The 18,865-nt window shown below is 32.6% G+C and overlaps 1 protein-coding gene across 2 annotated transcripts in view; it reads left to right on the top strand.

The window, feature by feature from the left end:
* Positions 1 to 71: 71 nt before the first annotated feature.
* The window catches only part of LOC130451481 (chromodomain-helicase-DNA-binding protein 1), a 29,039-nt gene continuing 10,245 nt past the window's right edge, over positions 72 to 18,865 (top strand). Inside the window, exons 1-6 of one of the 2 annotated variants that reach the window (XM_056790517.1) lie at positions 72 to 457; positions 14,938 to 15,026; positions 16,926 to 17,097; positions 17,348 to 17,816; positions 17,893 to 18,222; positions 18,441 to 18,682. In XM_056790517.1, the coding sequence (XP_056646495.1) occupies positions 14,938 to 15,026; positions 16,926 to 17,097; positions 17,348 to 17,816; positions 17,893 to 18,222; positions 18,441 to 18,682 (1,302 nt within the window). In that variant the 5' untranslated portion in view covers positions 72 to 457. Of the gene's footprint in view, positions 458 to 13,087; positions 13,755 to 14,937; positions 15,027 to 16,925; positions 17,098 to 17,347; positions 17,817 to 17,892; positions 18,223 to 18,440; positions 18,683 to 18,865 lie in introns of those variants that run through there. The other variant, XM_056790516.1, reaches the window with a different exon arrangement.

Raw genomic sequence — 18,865 nt, 5'->3', positions numbered from 1 at the left:
ACTGGCAAGTACTGTTACCAGAACCGCGTATAGCCGGAGATTGCGCAGAAAATATCATAAAATGCTTTCAAGAACGGTCCAGATAAGCAGTTTCAAACAAACCTAAATTAATTCTATGGCCCAACTCGTCGTATAAATTTATCTATGTTTGGTTTAGAATTTAGTTTTGTTTTTTACGGAACAAAGATATTTCTGTAGTTTCTATATTGTATAGATAATATTTAACAACATGAAAAAAGTATTATTAAATAATTGTTTTTGTTTAGTAAAATTACATGTAGTGAACGCAATACAGTATTGCGCTATATGATTTGGGCTATAGTTAGGATTAGAGGCCCAGAATGGGTTACAGTGAATTCTAGGAGTCGTCTCCTGTTATGATCATATTAGTGTGAAGAAAACTTATACATGAAATTGGATTGGATGGTAGAATGTGATTTTCGGAGAAAAATATTTTGTAAGTATAAAAGTAATTTTAAATGAAAATATCTACTTAAATTAATTTATACATATGCACTGGGCGTGTCCCGTCATACATTTTTCGTGAAAATTGTAGTTATGAATTTTATTTTTAGATATCATTATTTCAGCAAATAAGATAATCAGCAAAATAATTTTTTATATTCTGAAATGATCATGATATTGAAAAATAGTGTTAATTACGAACAACGGAAAATCGTTTCATATATCTAGAGCTAATCATTTCACTTATTCTACCATAAGCGTATGTTACAATTTTCAATAATATATATGTATATAATAACTAGCAAAAAATTCTTTCTTGTCAGCTCTCCATTGCGGTTAGAAATGTACTCAATTTAACATATATTCATACACATATATTGTACCCGATTTTAGTATAATAAATTTCGTTAGTAAATTTTATAACAATGACAAAATGGGACAACATATTTTGGTAAAACGTTTCCAAAACTATATATTTTGGTGATTTTTGCACATAAATCATGTAGAAAAATTGAATAAAATTATACACAATTTGTGTTTCTTGACATACCTACTATATTTGTTTTAAATAATATGTGCATTAATGGCCAAAATAAATAGTCCCACTAAGTCCTCCCCTGTGATATTATGGATATGAAATTTTAACATATCCTTTGCTATAAACAATTATGTTAAAATATAATGTAGCTCTATAGGTCATTACATTATGGATCACATTTCTTCCTGCCTTTTAGTTTCCACTGTCAGTTCTTGACATTTATTTTGTTCACATCCTTCTTCAAAGCCTCTTTATACTTTTTCTTAAGTATACCTGCTCTCCATTTCCTATTTTTCATATTAAGAACTCTCTTCCCCAGTCTTTTTTCTTCTACCGCTTCAAATAGATCTTGTCCATTTCAGTCTTCATACTCAACTTTTGCCATTAATGATTTTTTTCTGTTGTGATATTTGTCTTTATTAAAATATATTTTATTTGCTATGTATTATCTTAAATCCTTATTTCAATGTTGTCTGTTTTACTTCTACTACTCTTTAGTTGAAACTCAATTTTTCTATAAACATAGGATGTGAGCTAATAAGACAGGAACTTATACAGACAGATACTATACAATAACCAACATGTTTATCACCCTTTGGTATTTACTCCAACATGTTAATTCAAGATATATTCCTACAATCTCCTTGATTGTAATCTTGTAAGCCAATATCAAATAAATTATGAATAAAACAAATCTTAAATACAACTTTGGATGAAAAAGATTTTTCAGTAAGTTTTAATTTTATTAACCCCCAATAATTTAACTCTGTGTTTTATTAGCCAGAATGAGACATTTTCAGTAAAAAAAACTGATAATCGTAAAGCTGACCTATAGTGAAACAACTATAAGTGCAAACATAACTATGAATACAAACACAGTAAAATATGATGGAAAGGAGAAGACTAATATCACAATATGTTGTTACAATCAATTACAAGAATGCCAACAAAAATGTTTTTGTTGCTATTTTTGCTGATAATTTGATCCTGCTGAAATTTTCAGAGCTGAAGTTTCAGTATAAAGTATCATACAGATAGTATTGAACACAGAAAGATCTCTGGAAGTTGAACAAGTTATTTTTGGTATTTTTCACAATCTACAGAGACCTCCCATTATCGCAGGTCCACTGTGTATTATAACATCACTCAATAAATCGTCTGATTAACACACAGATGGCGCTGCCATTGTCAAATTCATATAACATTTATGCACCAACTTTCAAAAGACTATGTGTAAAATTTCATGACATTTCAATTAGTCAAAAAAAGTGACAGCCATTTAAGTGAAACTATTTTTGTTATTTTCGAAAACAATGGATTCAAAAAAATTTCTTGTGTAAATTCATCATTGCTTCTTAATGGAAAAAATACTGCACAAGCTCAGCAATGGCTTGAAAAATGTTATCCGGACTCTAATACATCGAAAAGATTCATTTGTTATTGGTTTATTGGAATTTAAACGAGGTCGTACAGACACCGATGGTGAACGTTCTAGTCATCCAATTGAGGGGGTTACTTCAGAAAATATCAAAAAGTCCACAAATTGGTTATATCTAATTGTACATTGAAATTGCGTGAGATAGCTGAGGCCGTAAAGATATTAGAAGGTAGTGTGCTTACAATTATGCATGAACATTTTACCATGAGAAAGCCTTTTTAATATGGGTTTCGCGTTTACTCACAGTTGATCGAAAACAATGTGTTGATGATTCAGAGCAGTGTTTGGCCGTGTTTACACGTAATAAGTCGGAATTTTTTCGTCGATATGTGATATTGGATGAAACGTGGATCCATCACTTCACTCCAGAATCAAAGTGGTCATAATCTGAGTGGACTGCACCCAGTGAACTACGTCCGAAGCGTACAAAAGCACAACAGTCAATAGCGAATGTTATATAGAGTTGTTGGATTGTTTGATTGCAGAAATCAAGGAGAAACGGCCTCATATGTCGACGAAAAACCACTGTTTCACCAAGAAAATTCACCGATTCACAAGTCGATGGCAACGAGTGAACGAATTACACTTCGAATTGTTTCCTCATCCACCATATAGTCCAGATCTGGCACCCAGTGACTACTGGCTATTCGCTGATCTTAAAAAACTGCTCGCTGGTAAGAAATTCAGTTCAAATGAAGAAGCAATTGAAACTGAAGCCTACTTTGAAAGAAGAGATAAATATTTATACAAGCACGTTATTAAGAAGATAGAGAAGCGTTTGATTGATTGTATTGATCTTGAAGGAAATTACATTGATTAATAAAATCGATTTTTGACAAAAAAGTGTTTTTCTTAGTTAGTCACACGACTTTCTTGAGTGACTTAGGCAACAAAACATCATGACCGTTGGCAGCGCGGCGCGTGCGGGATTAAGGACGTCCAACAATTTTTTTTAATCAAACATTACGACCGGAGCAGGGCAAAAAACTTACGGACAAACATGATTTTTTCATTTCTTGTAAGTCTCCAGAAGCTACCTCTTGTAGGTACGTTTACACTTCCTCACCGGAAATTGACCAATAACTGGATGTTATTTGGCATAATTATTTTTTCTATGTTTGCCAAATCTTCTGCTTTTTTAAACGAACTGTCTTACTATTATATGTATAATTTATACGTACCTATTAAACCTAAGAAATAGACAAAAAGCTAAAAACAGCAGAAAAACAAATTATCTTTAATTTTCATTGAAGAACTCATATAACTTATCTAAAAGTACTTATTTGGACGCCTTTTCTATTCCTAGTTGGTTCCTTAATTTTGAGTTCACAACACCAAAGCGTTCAGCGGAAGAAGTGATTGCATTTAAAAATTGTTTTATGGTATATTTATGCTCTCCAATTCCACGTACTTTCCACCAGACAAAAATGGAGGCTTCTAATGTTATTTCCTGAGTAAACATTTTTAAGTGGCTTACTTTTAAGTTTTTCTGAAATCATTCTGAGAAATCCATCCCCTGCTTTGATTAGTGTACAAAACTGGCAGTTGTACGTTTTTGAAAGTCCTTGGCTCCTATGGCCAGCAATTCTAATTTATGCGTTTCATTAGTATTACAACACGGCATAAAAGTTATTCTATCCCTTGCTAGCTTGCGACCTCGAGGACTAGTTTCCTCTCTACGAACAAAAGTTTTTCATTGGCAAAAGACGCCAGAACAGGCTACTTCGTCTGCATTGAAAATCTGATCTGGGCCCAGATTCATTTCGTTAACAGTTTCATCAATTTTTTTAACAAAAGGCTCTAGAGAATACATCACATGAAAGATTTAGCCCCCAACGCTTGCACGTTTTTTATTTCATAATTTTGTTGTAAAAAACTATTCACCATTTTCTAAACGTTTTAAAATTGCATACTTTTTATCTTAAGTCAGCGTAACATGCTTTCGTTTTCCCGACATCACACTGCACTTGTTAAGTTGTACTGTATTGCACTCAAAACATGACCTCTACTTAAATCACTCGCGACCATCACACTGACAAGCAACTTCCCGTAACAGACGCCAACATACTACTGTTGCTTTGCTTTTAATGTTTCACATGTTCAGGCATGAAAATTTACTGACTCATAGGCGAGAATACGGCAAACATTGACTTGGCAATTTACTTGTCAATTTTGTGTTTGTCAGAAGCAGGTGTTCTAACAACAAATTCTCTTCAACCTTGTTGGTGTTTGTTGAGTAGTTTACATTTTACTGGAAGAAGTATAGGATATAATACTACTAGAAGTATTCGCCCTCGATGAAAAGCTTTGGACAATATCTGGAACAGAAAATTGATCATAAATGCCATGTTGTAGATTTAAACATATATATTGTATTATTATATGTTTTGTAAATATGGTAGGAGAAAAAAAATTAGGTGGTGTGAAGGTAGAGTGTTTAATGTAAGCATGAATCCCCTACTCTATTCTTGGTAGCAAAACAAAAATTAAAAAAAGTCTTATGTGTTTTTTCTCAGCTTCAGAATATGTTTGTATTTTTTTCACAAAAATTTCATTTCTACAGATAACGCCAGTTGTAAAACGCAAAAACTAAGTAGCCAATTTGTTTATAGTTTCCAGTATTTCAATTTTTTATTTGAATTTTGTGCTTTTTGTTTATACAAATTTGGACATCTAACTACACCATAAAATTATTTTTGGCTATTTCCCTACATTAAACCTTTACAAACATTTGCTTTTTATGGATCTAGTGTAGATATACTTTCATTTTCTATTCGCGTTTCATGAACAAACAGAACATCTTCAGCGCTGGATGAAAAAAAAACGCACGTATAGCTATAATCTCACGAAAAACTCCTCGTTATCTACTTGGATGAACACCCTACATACATGGTTTGTCCGGAAAGTAATAGGACTGAGTCGATTTAAAAAAAATTATTGAGCCAATGTAGGCTCCTTCTGCGTCGATGCAGCGCTGCCAGCACGATTTCCAAGCATTGAAGGCGTCACGGAAGGCATTCTCCGGAATAGCCTTGAGAGCCGCGGTGCATGCTGCTTGGATCCCCTCTGTCGTCTCGAAATGCTTGCCTTTCATCGGCCTTTTCAAGCGAGGAAACAAAAAAAAGTCCGGGGGGGCCACATCTGGGCTGTAGGGCGGCTGCGGAAGCGTTGGAATGCCGGCCTTAGTCAGCTGTTAGGTGTTCACAAGAAAGGGACCATCTTCGCGCACACCTTGCGCATGTTCAAATGCTCCGTCACAATGTCATGAACCACAGATTTTGGTAAATTTAACATCTGGGCAATTAAAGGAATACTTAGTCGACGGTCTGTGTTCAAAACTTTGCGCACACGAGTCACATTGTCGGTGTTTGTCGAAGTCGAAGGTCTTCCAGCACGGTCTTCATCGGCGACCTCTTCCCGGCCCTCCAAAAAGCCTGGTGCCACCGAAACACACCACTTCTTGCTAAAGCAACATCTGGGTAAGCCTGCTTGATCATATCAAACGTCTCTATCGCAGATTTACCGAGTTTCACACAGAATTTAATCGCGTACCCCTGCTCTAACGAACGCTGCATTTTCGGCTTGCACAACTCACAGAAACACGTCGCGCGAAAATGCCTGTCCTGACTCTCCAGGTGCTCGGAGACAACTGACCAGCCGCTCGTTTGTTAGCTAGGAACGCCCTCTACCGGTCGGTGCGCGCACGCTCTGAACTACAATCGCGGCGGAAGAAAATCAGTCCCATTACTTCCCGGACAAACCCTGTATATGGACCTAAGCCCCTTAAACAATTTCCGAAATTAATAAAACTTCAAATTTGCTTCAAAAAACCATTGAATTATCTCCAATGTAAGAGATAGAGTCGACAGTTAGCACACTGGTTTTCCGATTGGCGTAAAATACGAGGCATATTTTTTAAGTAAGTACCGTTTTGGAATTAGAAAACGAAGTGCAAAGTTATCGCAATAGTTTTATTTTTACATGAAAACCTGTACCTTAATCTACTTTTCTACATAATTTCCGTGAATATTGAGGCACTTGTCATAACGTGACGCCAGTTTTTGAAAACCCTCCTCATAAAATTCTGCCGCCTGACTTGTTAACCACTGTATCACAACTGTTTTGACTTCGTTATCGTCTTGAAGACGCTGACCGCCCAGGTGTTTCTTCGTAGTCGCACAATGATGTAATTGTAAAGCGTCTGTTTTCTGTCACCTTTTCGTCCACTTTCTGCACCAAATCTTCATTAACGACCGAAGGACGCTTCGTTCTTCATCATGCACATTTGTGCGGCCATCTTTAAATGCTCTCACCCATTTGCTTACCATTCCATCACTCATAAGGTTTTGTCCGTAAACTTCACAGATCTGACGATGAATATCGATCGGTTTTACGCTTTAAGCACTAAGAAATCGTACTTCACAATCGGCGGGACTCACGATTATCGGAGGCATCTTAAACATTCAGTAAACAACGTACACAATGAAGAATCAGACTGTAATGGCGTCAGTGCGTAGACAAGAGATGTAGGTAACCAACGCGCATGTGCGGAACGCCAACCTTGGGGTTGCGGCGGCGGAATCGCAAAACGGTATTACTTACGGTATTAAAATATGCCTCGTATCTTGTGATCCTTCAATATTTGAACTAGTCCTTGGATTTTTCACTGCAACTTCTTCAGACTGCCTTACATATAGTTTTATTTGGATCTATTTTGTTTTCAAAATTTTTTCAAATGTTATCATCTTTTCTTCCCGCCATTGTTTCTGACTTAAATTCAAATTTAGAAGTATTTCGACTAAGATATTAGTGTTTTTCCTTCCATTTTCCACGATTATAACCTCCGTTAATTTTAAAAAACGACTTTATGACGAATTTAGCACAAATTATATTCATACTCGAAGGGTTGCTTGCGGTATGCCGGCAGCCGACAAGCTCGTACATCGCACGAATGATTGTTTTGATTTCTGTATAAAAATAATTGATTTTTGATTTTCTTTAAATCAGAATTTGTCCAACCCTGGCTCCCAGGATTCGTAACCATAGATCATCAATTGTAGTAGTACACTATATACAGTGTACATATGTGGATATTGTCTTGTTTACCCTACAGAATACCTCTTTGTCAATTTTTCCATCTGGTCATTTGTCCGTAGGTACTTTAGCGTGTTAACGCTCTTATTTTCGTTGTCCTTCTTGTATTTGCCCAGTTATTTATTTTGTCAAATCTTGTTAATTCGTTTGAAAAAATAGAATTTGTGTGCCAACGTATTCATTAGGATTATAGAAATCAACATGTATACTTGACATGGATATAAAAGTATGTTTCAACAAATTTGGTATCGATTTTATAATAATTTTATCTTTATGATAACTTATATTCTATTTTTTTATGATAATACAATTTGTTATGACAAGAACTGTTGTTTACTTTTCAATAAACCATCATGGAGATATTGGTTTAGATAATAACTATTTAACCACCTCCAACAACATATTTCTCCGACGTTATTTTACTTTAAGATACTAATGTATTGTTTTGGCATTACATATTTCTTAATTTCAATTTAAATCCACAGATGAAAAACACAATACACCAATGGAGGTAATGTTTGTAAAAATTAATATGAGAAGAGAGAAGAATATCTACAGCAGTATAGATATTGCTTAAAAAGTATAAACTTGATGGTTACTTACTATTTTCTGATAATACTGTTGTTTGTCATATGAGAGAAGGTGTCGGAATTCAACTACCGAAATAAACAGGTCTAACAAAAACTTGTTAGATCCGTCATATGTTCTACACGTTCAATTTTTTATTGATGTTATTTGCGTAGATATTTCATAATCTGAAATCGTTAAGACTTTTATACGAGTTATTTTTAAAGATGTTCTGAGCGTTTATTATTTGCCAGAATCCAGTGAAGCTGTTTTGGGAGAGTCGATACACGAATTATATGAATTAAAATTGAAATAAAATATTAGCCACTATCTAACCTAAACTAACCTATCCAATTTTCGATAATCCGATGAACGTTGGCAGGCTTAAATTAGGTTAGGCAGTGGCCAATATTATATTTGAATTTACTCCGAGACTCTCCGAAAACAGCTACACCGGATTCTGGCAAATATTAAACGTTCAGAACGAAGTGTTGATATCTGCATAACCATGGCATTCGGACAGCGGGTATAAAAATTAATATAGAGATTAAAGAATTCAAATACTGATATAATTCAATACGGTTTTCAGAACCGTATATTTTGCTTACACGATATTCAGCTGTTTCGTTTCATATTTAAAACTATCCCTTTACTAGGTATTATACAATAAGACGTGGTATAATTAAACTCTCCGGTTTTAAACTATAAAAGCGGGGATTTTTTTTCATATGACTATTTTTTAAACGTTTTTAAGAAATAAGACTCGAAAGTATAATACTCCGAATTAAGTCAAATGTCCTGAGAAGCTTGAGATATATTGGAAATCTGACAGCAAAACTACAAAATGTATTGTGTTTGATGCTAGTATGAAAAGTGAAAAGTGAATCATTCGTGATGTCTGCCGACATGTAAAAAATGTACAGGCAAGTGTTGGTATCTAAAAAAGATCGAAAGTATCAGAGACTATTTTGAATAAAACCTTAACGAAAGTATTGAAATTTTTGAATTGAAAACTGTCTTTTGGGTATACCTCAGCCCGATACTTAACAGTTAGGTGCTTGTTGGAGTTAGCGAACGAGAATGAAAAAAGATACTCTACAGAAAACAAAGTCTTTAGAAAGGACTTTGATGTCGATGATTTGCTCACGTCAGCAAAGACAATAAAAGATTTGTTGATTTGTTGAAAACCTAAGCATAAGTAATGAGCATCGTGACTAGTGGGAGATTTACGCTTAGGAAAGGCTTATGCAACGACAAAGCGCTGTTACAAAATTTCAATGTGGAATTAGATTTAAAAGTCGGCATTTTGGAAATTGGAGAAGATCAACAAAACAAAATTTTTAGTGTATTTTGGGACTTCAATAAAAATCTCATCTATTATAGAAGTAATGATCTTGATATTTAGAGAACTTTTGTTAGTGATTTGTCAAATCTATGGGTTATGAAACCGTGCGTGTTATTTGTGATCTTCTGTGTGCAAAATCTAGAGTGTCCCCATTGAAGAAAATAAACCTCCCTAGATTAGAATTATCAGGTGTAGTGTTGCAATTTAATTGCAAAGACGGTGGAGTCACTAGAAATTGGATTTGCTGAATTATTTTGTTGGAGCATTTCAAAAATCACGTTATCGTGGATCAGGAGTGAATCGAATAAATGATCAACTTTCGTAACACAGAGAAATCCAATCAATTAACAGTTGGCATCATGTTTACTCTAAAAAGAACCAAACCGATGCCGTCACACTGAAAAACTGAATGGAATATGGAAGAGGAGCCTTTTGATTTTGAAATTCCCGAAATGAAGTCTTGTGCTAATACTAGTACTATAGAAAATAATCCTAAGGGTAGTAATGTTTTAAATGAAATTATAAACAAGACATTTTTCATTTATGAAATTGGTAAGGGTAAGTGATGTTTTGTGGTTCATAAAAATCTAAAATCCAAAGGAAATGGAAGGAATGAGTCAAGAGCGCTCAATGTTAAATTGATAGATGAGTCCATCAATTTGTTAATAGCACATGCACAAAAGGATTGTTTTTATGAAGAATATATGGCTTTAAAGAATAAAAATGAAGATAAAAAAAAGATTCAAATTCTATCGCTGAACCCATTTTTTTAATAACGATAAGGGTAAGTGGAAGAATAAGGAAGTCGCAATTATATTATGCAAACAAACATCCGATCATTTTTCCCAAAGACCACACTTTAACGAAACTATTTTAACATAGGAACACGAAAGATTAATGCACTATGGAGCTAAGGACTTGCTTTGTTCTGTACGCGAAAGGTTTTGGCCGCTATCAGAACGCAATGCTTGCAAAAGAATAATAAGGCTTGTGTAACATGTTTTAAAGGCAAACCTATTACGTTAAAATATTCGATGAGACATTTTCCCAATATAAGAGTGACAAGCAACTATCCATTTTTTAATGTTGGCACATTTAATTTAAGGGACAAAAAGATAAAGATACTTGGGACAGAGATCGTTGAGGTGTATGTGTGCTTATTTCTTTGCATGTACACGAAAGCAGTCCACATTGAACTATTGTGTCAGAGCTCTGGCGCATTTTTAGCTGCACTCAAGAGATTTGTGAGGGGACATGAAAAACCGAAGCTTGCTATTTACGAGCCCCGTCCCATTTCAGTTGGCCCACTTAGAAAAATTCGAAATTATTAAACTTTATTTTAAAATACCAAAAAGTAGCTGTTATTAAAATGTTTTAAACTTTTAGTTTTACGTCTAAAATAGGTTTTGGATGAATACTGTCAAATATTTTGGAGGATATTTAATATGATGGAAATAGATAGGTCTTGTTGATAATTATTTTTTATGCATATACAAGGGTTCATTGTTTCCAAAATTGTGTCAAAGTTTCATTAGGTCTAAAATACGCAAATAATAAAGTAGGTGAGTATAATTTTTAAAATGGGTAAAGGAAAAGTTGATGAAAAAATGAAAAATGATTAACCATAATAAAATTATTCAAAAATGAGAAAAAGAACTCAGAAATCGCGAAAGTTCTAAACATGTCAAAATACAGTGTTCGAAAAATATAGTTCGCTTGTATGAAGCAAATGGTTCGATTTTCCCTAAACGGTATGTAAGAAAATCGAAATTGTCAGACAAAGATAAACGAACGTTAAAAAGAATAATTCAACAAAACAGACGTGCTGACTATGGTCAATTAAGTGTACTTTGGACTAATGCAGTGGATAGGCGGGTTTCAAGATCCACATGTCACAGAGAGGCTAAAAAATTAGGATTTCGGACATACAAAGTGATTTTTGTAACACCTTAGTTTAATGCATATTTTTCTAAATTTAAATTTTCTTTACATAGGCCAAGGAAAAGCCATTATTGACTCAAATCCAAAAGAAAAATAGACTTAAATAGGCCAAAGAGCATAAAAAATAGAATTTTGAACAGTGGAGTTGTATACATTGGAGTGATGAGTCTCGTTTTGAAGTTTGCGTGGGTGACGATCGAAGTAGAGTTATTCGACAAAACAATGAAGCTTTTCATCCAGATTGTTTGAAGCGGAAAGTAAAATTTTCAGCATCTGTGATAGTGTGGGGCTCGATATCTGTAAGAGGAGTAGAAAAATTGCATTTCATAAACGGAATTGTCTGAAAAGTACCTGGATATTTTAGAAGAATCATTGTTGTCAACAAGAGAAGTATCTTTAACCGCTGGGAAAGCCTTTATTTTTCAGCAAGATGTAGCAACATACCATAAGTCACAAAAGGCCTTAAAATGGCCCTCAGACAACAATATTCCACTTTTAAGAGTGGGTTTCAAGTAGTCCAGTAACTTTTAAAAGTATGTTTAATATTGAAGCTTTTCTCATTACATTTGGTTTTTGTTTTTTTTTTGGTTTGTAATTATAACATATGTTAAGACTTGTAACTGCTGTAAAAGTATCTAAAATGTTTATAGAAAATATAAAGTGCTCAAAACGAAACAATTTGCCGGTTTTTAATAGCTGAAAAAGCAATAATTAGTAATTTTTCAATTGGGCCTACTGAAATGGGACGGGGCTCGTAAGTTATGTGAATATGTCAAATCTGACATTGACATTTTTAATGGTAAACGTGTTGTCATACGAGAACATTCTCGTGCGATGATTTTCGACGTGGTTTAAACCAACAACAGTGTGCCGATCACCTTGCTTCAACTTTTGGTGATGAAGCACCATCTCGAGCCACCCTGTTTCGCTGATTTTCTGAATTCAATTGTGATCGAACTTCGCTACAAGATGAATTTCGTGAAGGTCGTCCAAAATCGGCTGTTGTGCCAGAAAACAACGTTTTTAGAAAATTGATATTGCAAGATCGTCGTGTGACATATCGTGACATTGAGGCATACTTGACCATTAGTTCCACTTGCATACATATTGCCCTGTTGTTTTTTGTTTTTCAATTTATTTTTGAAATAAGTAATATTACGAGTATCAGATCTTATTTTATTTTGAATGATTGTTATTGGATTCAATATTGAATGAGATATTTGTCACAGGTACTACTTTATCACTAGAAATATTTTGTCTTCCGGTCTTCCAATCAGTCTCCTTTTGTTGATGTTGATAAATAATACTTGACTTGTGGTTCAAATTCAAATATGAACGCCATCGAATTCAAACTCTTTGAGAATTATTTGTTCAATAAATGTGCGGCACCATATTCCCCGTTTCCAACAATAATTGCTGTTTGGTTCAGCTTTGTGGCTTCTAACAAGTTGCTGTTAATCAATATTTGTTTTTCATCTTTACTCCGCAAATACTTAATGCATATAAATCGAAGTGAGCTAGTCCGTCCCAGCTCTCATATCACTTTACTGTAGAATATTAGCAAATGGTGGATTGTTACGTATTTCATGTCTAAAATTCTCTGCGTCCATATATGTAAATTTATATGTTGAATTTAATGTAATAGTAATTCAAATGAATTACTACTAATACAATAATTCCAATGAGAGTTATTACATTTCAGACTTATTTTATTTTTTATATTTGAATGGTCAACACTTTGAATAAAATGTGGGTACTGTTATATTTTATATTTTATACTACGGAAACGGATATCGTCATAGTCTTCTCTGATTCGTTGTAGAATGTAGCCATCTCTTTTTTTCCATTCTTCACTATATTGAATTTTGTCCCGTAAGTATTCTTATCGTAACGTCTATGGATAGACTGTCGTCAGATTTTAGTTCCCTTTCTACTTTCTATCGTTGCGCACTCTATGCTGTCGATTCACCAAAAAATTAAAACATGGCTGCGAATTGCATTTGCGTTGATTTGTAGATCCGTCAAATAATAAAGTTTATGGTGGTAAATTGTGATGTTTTAAACTGGATAATTTGAAGTTAGAGTTCAAGTGCAGTTAAAGTGTACTTAATTATTTGTTTGTACATCAATTAATTTGTTAAATTTCTATTTTCTTGGACTCAGCACAAAATGGCGGCTTATCATATTCTTTAATGATAGGTTTTTAACTCAACTTTACTTTTCATAGTTTTATTTGAACTATTTACCAATTTTAACGTTATGATAACATCAGGGGATGTTTATATTATTTATATAATTAGTTTCATAGGGGATATTTTACTGTGAGATCCTAAAAACTAAATAATTCCAGCTGGAAAATGCAAGAGGTAAGTTACCCCTAGAAATTACTTAATTATGGTTTATTTATTTGGTAAATAAATTGTTCCTTTAGTTAAGGATGTCCTTTAGCAAAGATCTCAATGTGAACTCAAGGGCGTGGTTCATATTGCATGTAACTCATTCTTCATATTTTCTTTGAATATTTTTGTTTACAACTTGTTTTTGATTAATATTCGTTAATAGGAATGTGTGTTCCACCCTTCACTTGTTGGATTTACCTTTTTTGAAGCCTTAGCTAACCCACCATCCATAAATTTTAAATTTTTGGATTGGACCCTTTTGAGCAATTTTAGGCCAAAGTTAAGATCTCAGAGCACTTTAACTGTGGTATATAGTTTATCCACACGTTTATACAGGTTATGAGATCGTTTTTCCATTGAAATAATGGATTGTGATTTGCCTTCTGATTATCTAAAGTTTGCAAATCCCAATCTACAATTTTCCAAATATTTTTATGTTTAGGGGTGAATTTCATCAAAATTTAGCTCTACTGCAGAATCCAACCCCAGCTTACCTTGTAAGAAAGTGTAGTATTATGAGAGTAAGATTATCAATGTCTTTCTAAAGGTGCTACACTTTTTAAACCCTAGAAAAAATGAGAAAAATCATCCTGACCCCCCACTAACCTCAAATTCTCTTTCTATAAAGGGTTATATTTATGTATGTAGACATATATTTTTCCTGAATAACATGTATGTATTCACATGCTTTTCATATTATCCTAGACAAATGTTTGGATGATTCCAGGATTTTTGTTAAATTTTCAGCTATGGTGGGGCAGATTTTTCAGATTTTTTGTTTCTTGAAATATTTTTATAATTTTAAAAGTGGTTGTCATTATCCCATTTTACTGAAAATCCTTACGCTGTTATAGTTTTTAAATAAATTTGTAGGTATACATTTGTGTCCTGTGTCAATGGATTATTATTGAATACAAAATTTTAAAAAAAGTTTCTGTGTCTGCGATTGGTATATTTTTTTTTATTAACATTATTTTATAACTCATACTCCTGAATACAAATAATGTGTAACAAATCAACCCTTAGTTAATAGTAATAAAAAATAGAATTTCTTTTTAAATATTTTAACCCTTTTCAGAAGTTATTTGTTTACTATTTTTGATTTTGTTTTTTTTTGTGTTTATTCTACAACTTTCTACTTATTTAATAGATGGGAGGAGGAGGTTCAGACTCCGATAATTCAGCATCTGGATCAGAAAATGACAGTAAAAGTGACACATCAAGTAACAATTCGGGCAGGTGAGTTAAATTAGAAAACACATTAACTAAAAAAGTGTTTCCGATTTTCTGATGGTTCTAATTTTATACATTTTCACCCAATTTTAGGTATATGTCCACCATTATTCAGTTATTTAAAATAATAATAGTTAAAATTATTAGGGGGGTTATGAAAAAAATTAATTAGAAGAGTTTGATGTTGGTGCGGTATTAATTCTGGTGGAACTGGTAATTTTAATTATTGATAAATATTGAAATGTGAAAATATTATATTACTTTCGTAAAAAACACATAGGTTGAAGTATGATTTTATGAACTGATTTTATAGAATTTTTATCTGGATTGTTGAGGATTATAAAATTACGTAAAAATAAGTGATGAAATGAACTTCATTGTGTATAAGATATTTTTGATGTTGGAAACAATAAGTTTTAAACAAATTGAGGGATACCACTATTGGATAACTACTTAAGTTATTTCAAATATTAAAATGCACATGCTCAAATATTGAAAGAAAAAGTAACAAATATTATTTCGAATATTGAAATGTATATGCTCAAATATTAAAGAAAACTTATTAATTAATATAACTTAGCTTAACTTTATTGTTGTTTAGAGTGAACTCAAGTTTTCTTCAATTTATTTTAGTCTTTTTAACATTTTAATGTACATTTTGGTACAGCTTTCAATTGATTAATCGAAGAATTTTTGAGTCTTTGGTTATACAATTATTTAAAAAATGATATTTAGATTGATGAAAAATACAATACTTAACTATCATAACTTAATATTTAGTGAAACACAGATATTTTGAAAAATATAGTTTGAAAGTTACTAGACAAACAAAAATTTCTTGTAAATAGTCGAATCAAATAGCAACCTTATTTTTCTTAATAAGTGGACTAAATTTTCTCGTGGTTATTACAGATATCTAAATTATCAGTAAGCCATTTTGGAGGGTTTCCAATAAATAAATGCTGAAGTGTCAACAAATAGTATTTGTTAATCATAGACAAAATTATATGAAAAGGAAATGAGGTAGGGTTATTAATTGAAAGGAGACTGCAAAACCTTCCTCTCACATTACCTGAATATATCCTCACCTATATGCTAGCCTGAAACAGCTAGATCACTACTGCAAATCACACAAGCAGTTTGTGAAAATTCAAGAAAAAAGTAAACCTGTTGTAAAAAATGAATAGAGTTTAGTTGTAGTCTTGGCACACTTCAGAGAATGTCCTGGAAATACCTGAGAAGGTGCAAAGAGATTTGGGAATACTTTTGATTATTATTCAGAGAATTCTAAAAAACTTGAGTAATTTCTATTAGATCAGGTGACAATTAACAATAGGCTGATTTTCATCAAATCATATTCATTTTAATAAAATTGAGGGAGATGAACAACTTTTTACAAAAATTGATTTAGATTGATGAAAAATACAATACTTAAATACCATAACTTAATATTTAGTGAAACACAGATATTTTGAAAAATATGGTTTGAAAGTTACTAGAATTTTAATATTTTTGATTCAGTAGAAAATAAGGGTGGGCTTGTGCGTTTTTATGATGGTAATTTTTGTTGGAGATCTAATGGTGTTAGTAATTTGAATTTAAGGGTTTGAGTAAAAAGTTTTCTTATTGTTCACAGCAAAATTCACTGATGTTGAGAAAAAAGTTTATTATTTTAACTTTTTTGAGAGTGTGTAGAAATATCCTGGATTTAGAAGAAAAATATGCAACAATTACTTAGTTTACTAAGAATTTGTTGTGGGATTGTGGCAATCAGACAAATACTTATGTATTAATTATCTGTGAATTGATTAATTAAGGATTGTCTTGTTCTAAAATTTTGTATAAATTATTAAATTCATGAAATACGGCATTTAAATAACGCTTGACATATTTTTTTGTTTCTAGTGGCTCTGGTAGTTCATCCTCAGATGGTTCTGATAGTGGGGGAGAAAATATAGAAAATGGATCAACTAATAAAAGTGATGAAGAAACAAAAAATGACAACATACAAGATGGTCAACAAACTTCAAATTCAGCTAGTCCTGATACATCGAGCAAACTTGATAGTTCAAAAGAGGTAAATAACATAAATTAAAATTATTCTATTAGGAAAACTTCATTCAAAAATGTTGAAAACAAATTAGATATTTCTCTCACCTTGACTGGATTTCCTTAATACCTCTATACCAAAATTTTATTTATTTTTCTATGTTTAACATCATTATGTTTTTTATTTCAATTTTTTAATTGATATTCTATTCTCTATCCTTCAAAAAAAATTGAATTTGATTAACACCACATATAATATGAATTAACTATTTTTTTAGTCAGAGACAGATCCATACAATACCAGGCGATCTATTAGAACTCGACGCGAACCAGAGAGGCTTCAAAGTAGGGACAGTGACAGAACTACAAGTGGGTCTAAAAGTGAAGAATGGAAATATAATGATGTAAGTTCTTCAGAATCTGAAGATGCCAAAGAGCGTCCTCCACCTAGTAAACGGGTTGGAGCTAGGGCGCGCACGACTGTGATAAAAAAGAAAAAAATCAAGAAAAAGCGTAGTCAATATAGTTCAGAAGATGAAAGTAGTGATGATGAGACAGATGAAGAACATAGACGAGCTGTGTCTCGAAGAAATGCAGCTACTGTTAGCTACAAGGAAGATAGTGAAGAAAAGACAGATTCCGAAGATTTATTAGAAGTCGACAATAATGAAGTAGTAGAACCAGTTCCGGAAGAAAAATGTGAGACTATTGAAAAAATTTTAGCATCAAGGAGAGGAAAGATAGGGGGTACTTATTTTTATATATAAAAATGAATTATTGATCTCGAGTTTAAGAAGTAGTATTTTCATTATACATTTTTTAGTAACTGGTAATATCACAACATGTTACTATGTTGAAGAAAATGGCGATCCTAATGAAGGTGTTGATGAAAATGATAGAGAAAATACAGAAGATCAGTATTTAATTAAATGGAAAGATTGGGCTCATATTCATAATACCTGGGAATCCGACAAAAGTCTTCGCGAACAAAAAGTGAAGGGCATGAAAAAGTTGGAGAACTATATCAAAAAACAAGTTGAGATTCAACAGTGGATAAAGTATTCAACGCCCGAAGATATAGAATATTATGAATGCCAGATGGAATTATCCCAAGATTTACTTAAAAGTTATAATGAAGTGGAAAGAATAATAGGTAAGTTGGTCATTTATTATTTTATCGTCTTATTATTTAGTTCAAACATATAGATCATAGAAAAAGTTTTATTAGATATGGTATATATATTTAAGTAAATATTTTTTTTATTTTCTTCAACTTTTTACTTCTAAGACCTACTGGTATTAGGTGGAAATGGCATATTTTTACCTATATTTCAAACTGATACAATATGTAATAAAATTTACAATTTGTAGCCAAATACAATAAACCAGATGGAGGTACAGATTACTTCATAAAATGGCAAAGTCTTCCATATGCTGAATCAACTTGGGAGGATTCAGCACTGATTCAACGAAAATGGCCTGATAAAATCAGTGAATATGAAATGAGAGAAAAATCTGTCATGACCCCAACAAGGCATTGTAAAGTACTTAAATACAGACCCAAGTTTCATGAAATCAAAACGCAGCCAGAGTACATGACTGGTAGAGACAAAGTAAGTAAAAAAAATATTGGCTTTTTTCCTAGTGTGTTTCTTTAACTGTTCACTTGACATTATGAACACTCAATGCTAATGTCTACAAATGCAACTTTTATTCCTTTCCCAAATTTTATGGAAGTACAGAATTATGGAGAAATCACCATATGTTGTTAATTGAAAATATATAGATTTGAAGAA

This window comes from Diorhabda sublineata, chromosome X (genome assembly GCF_026230105.1).
Source record: "Diorhabda sublineata isolate icDioSubl1.1 chromosome X, icDioSubl1.1, whole genome shotgun sequence".
In the NCBI taxonomy this organism is placed as follows: domain Eukaryota; kingdom Metazoa; phylum Arthropoda; class Insecta; order Coleoptera; family Chrysomelidae; genus Diorhabda; species Diorhabda sublineata.
The sequence above is the reverse complement of the archived record's forward strand: the minus strand, read 5'-3'. Positions and strand labels throughout refer to the sequence as shown.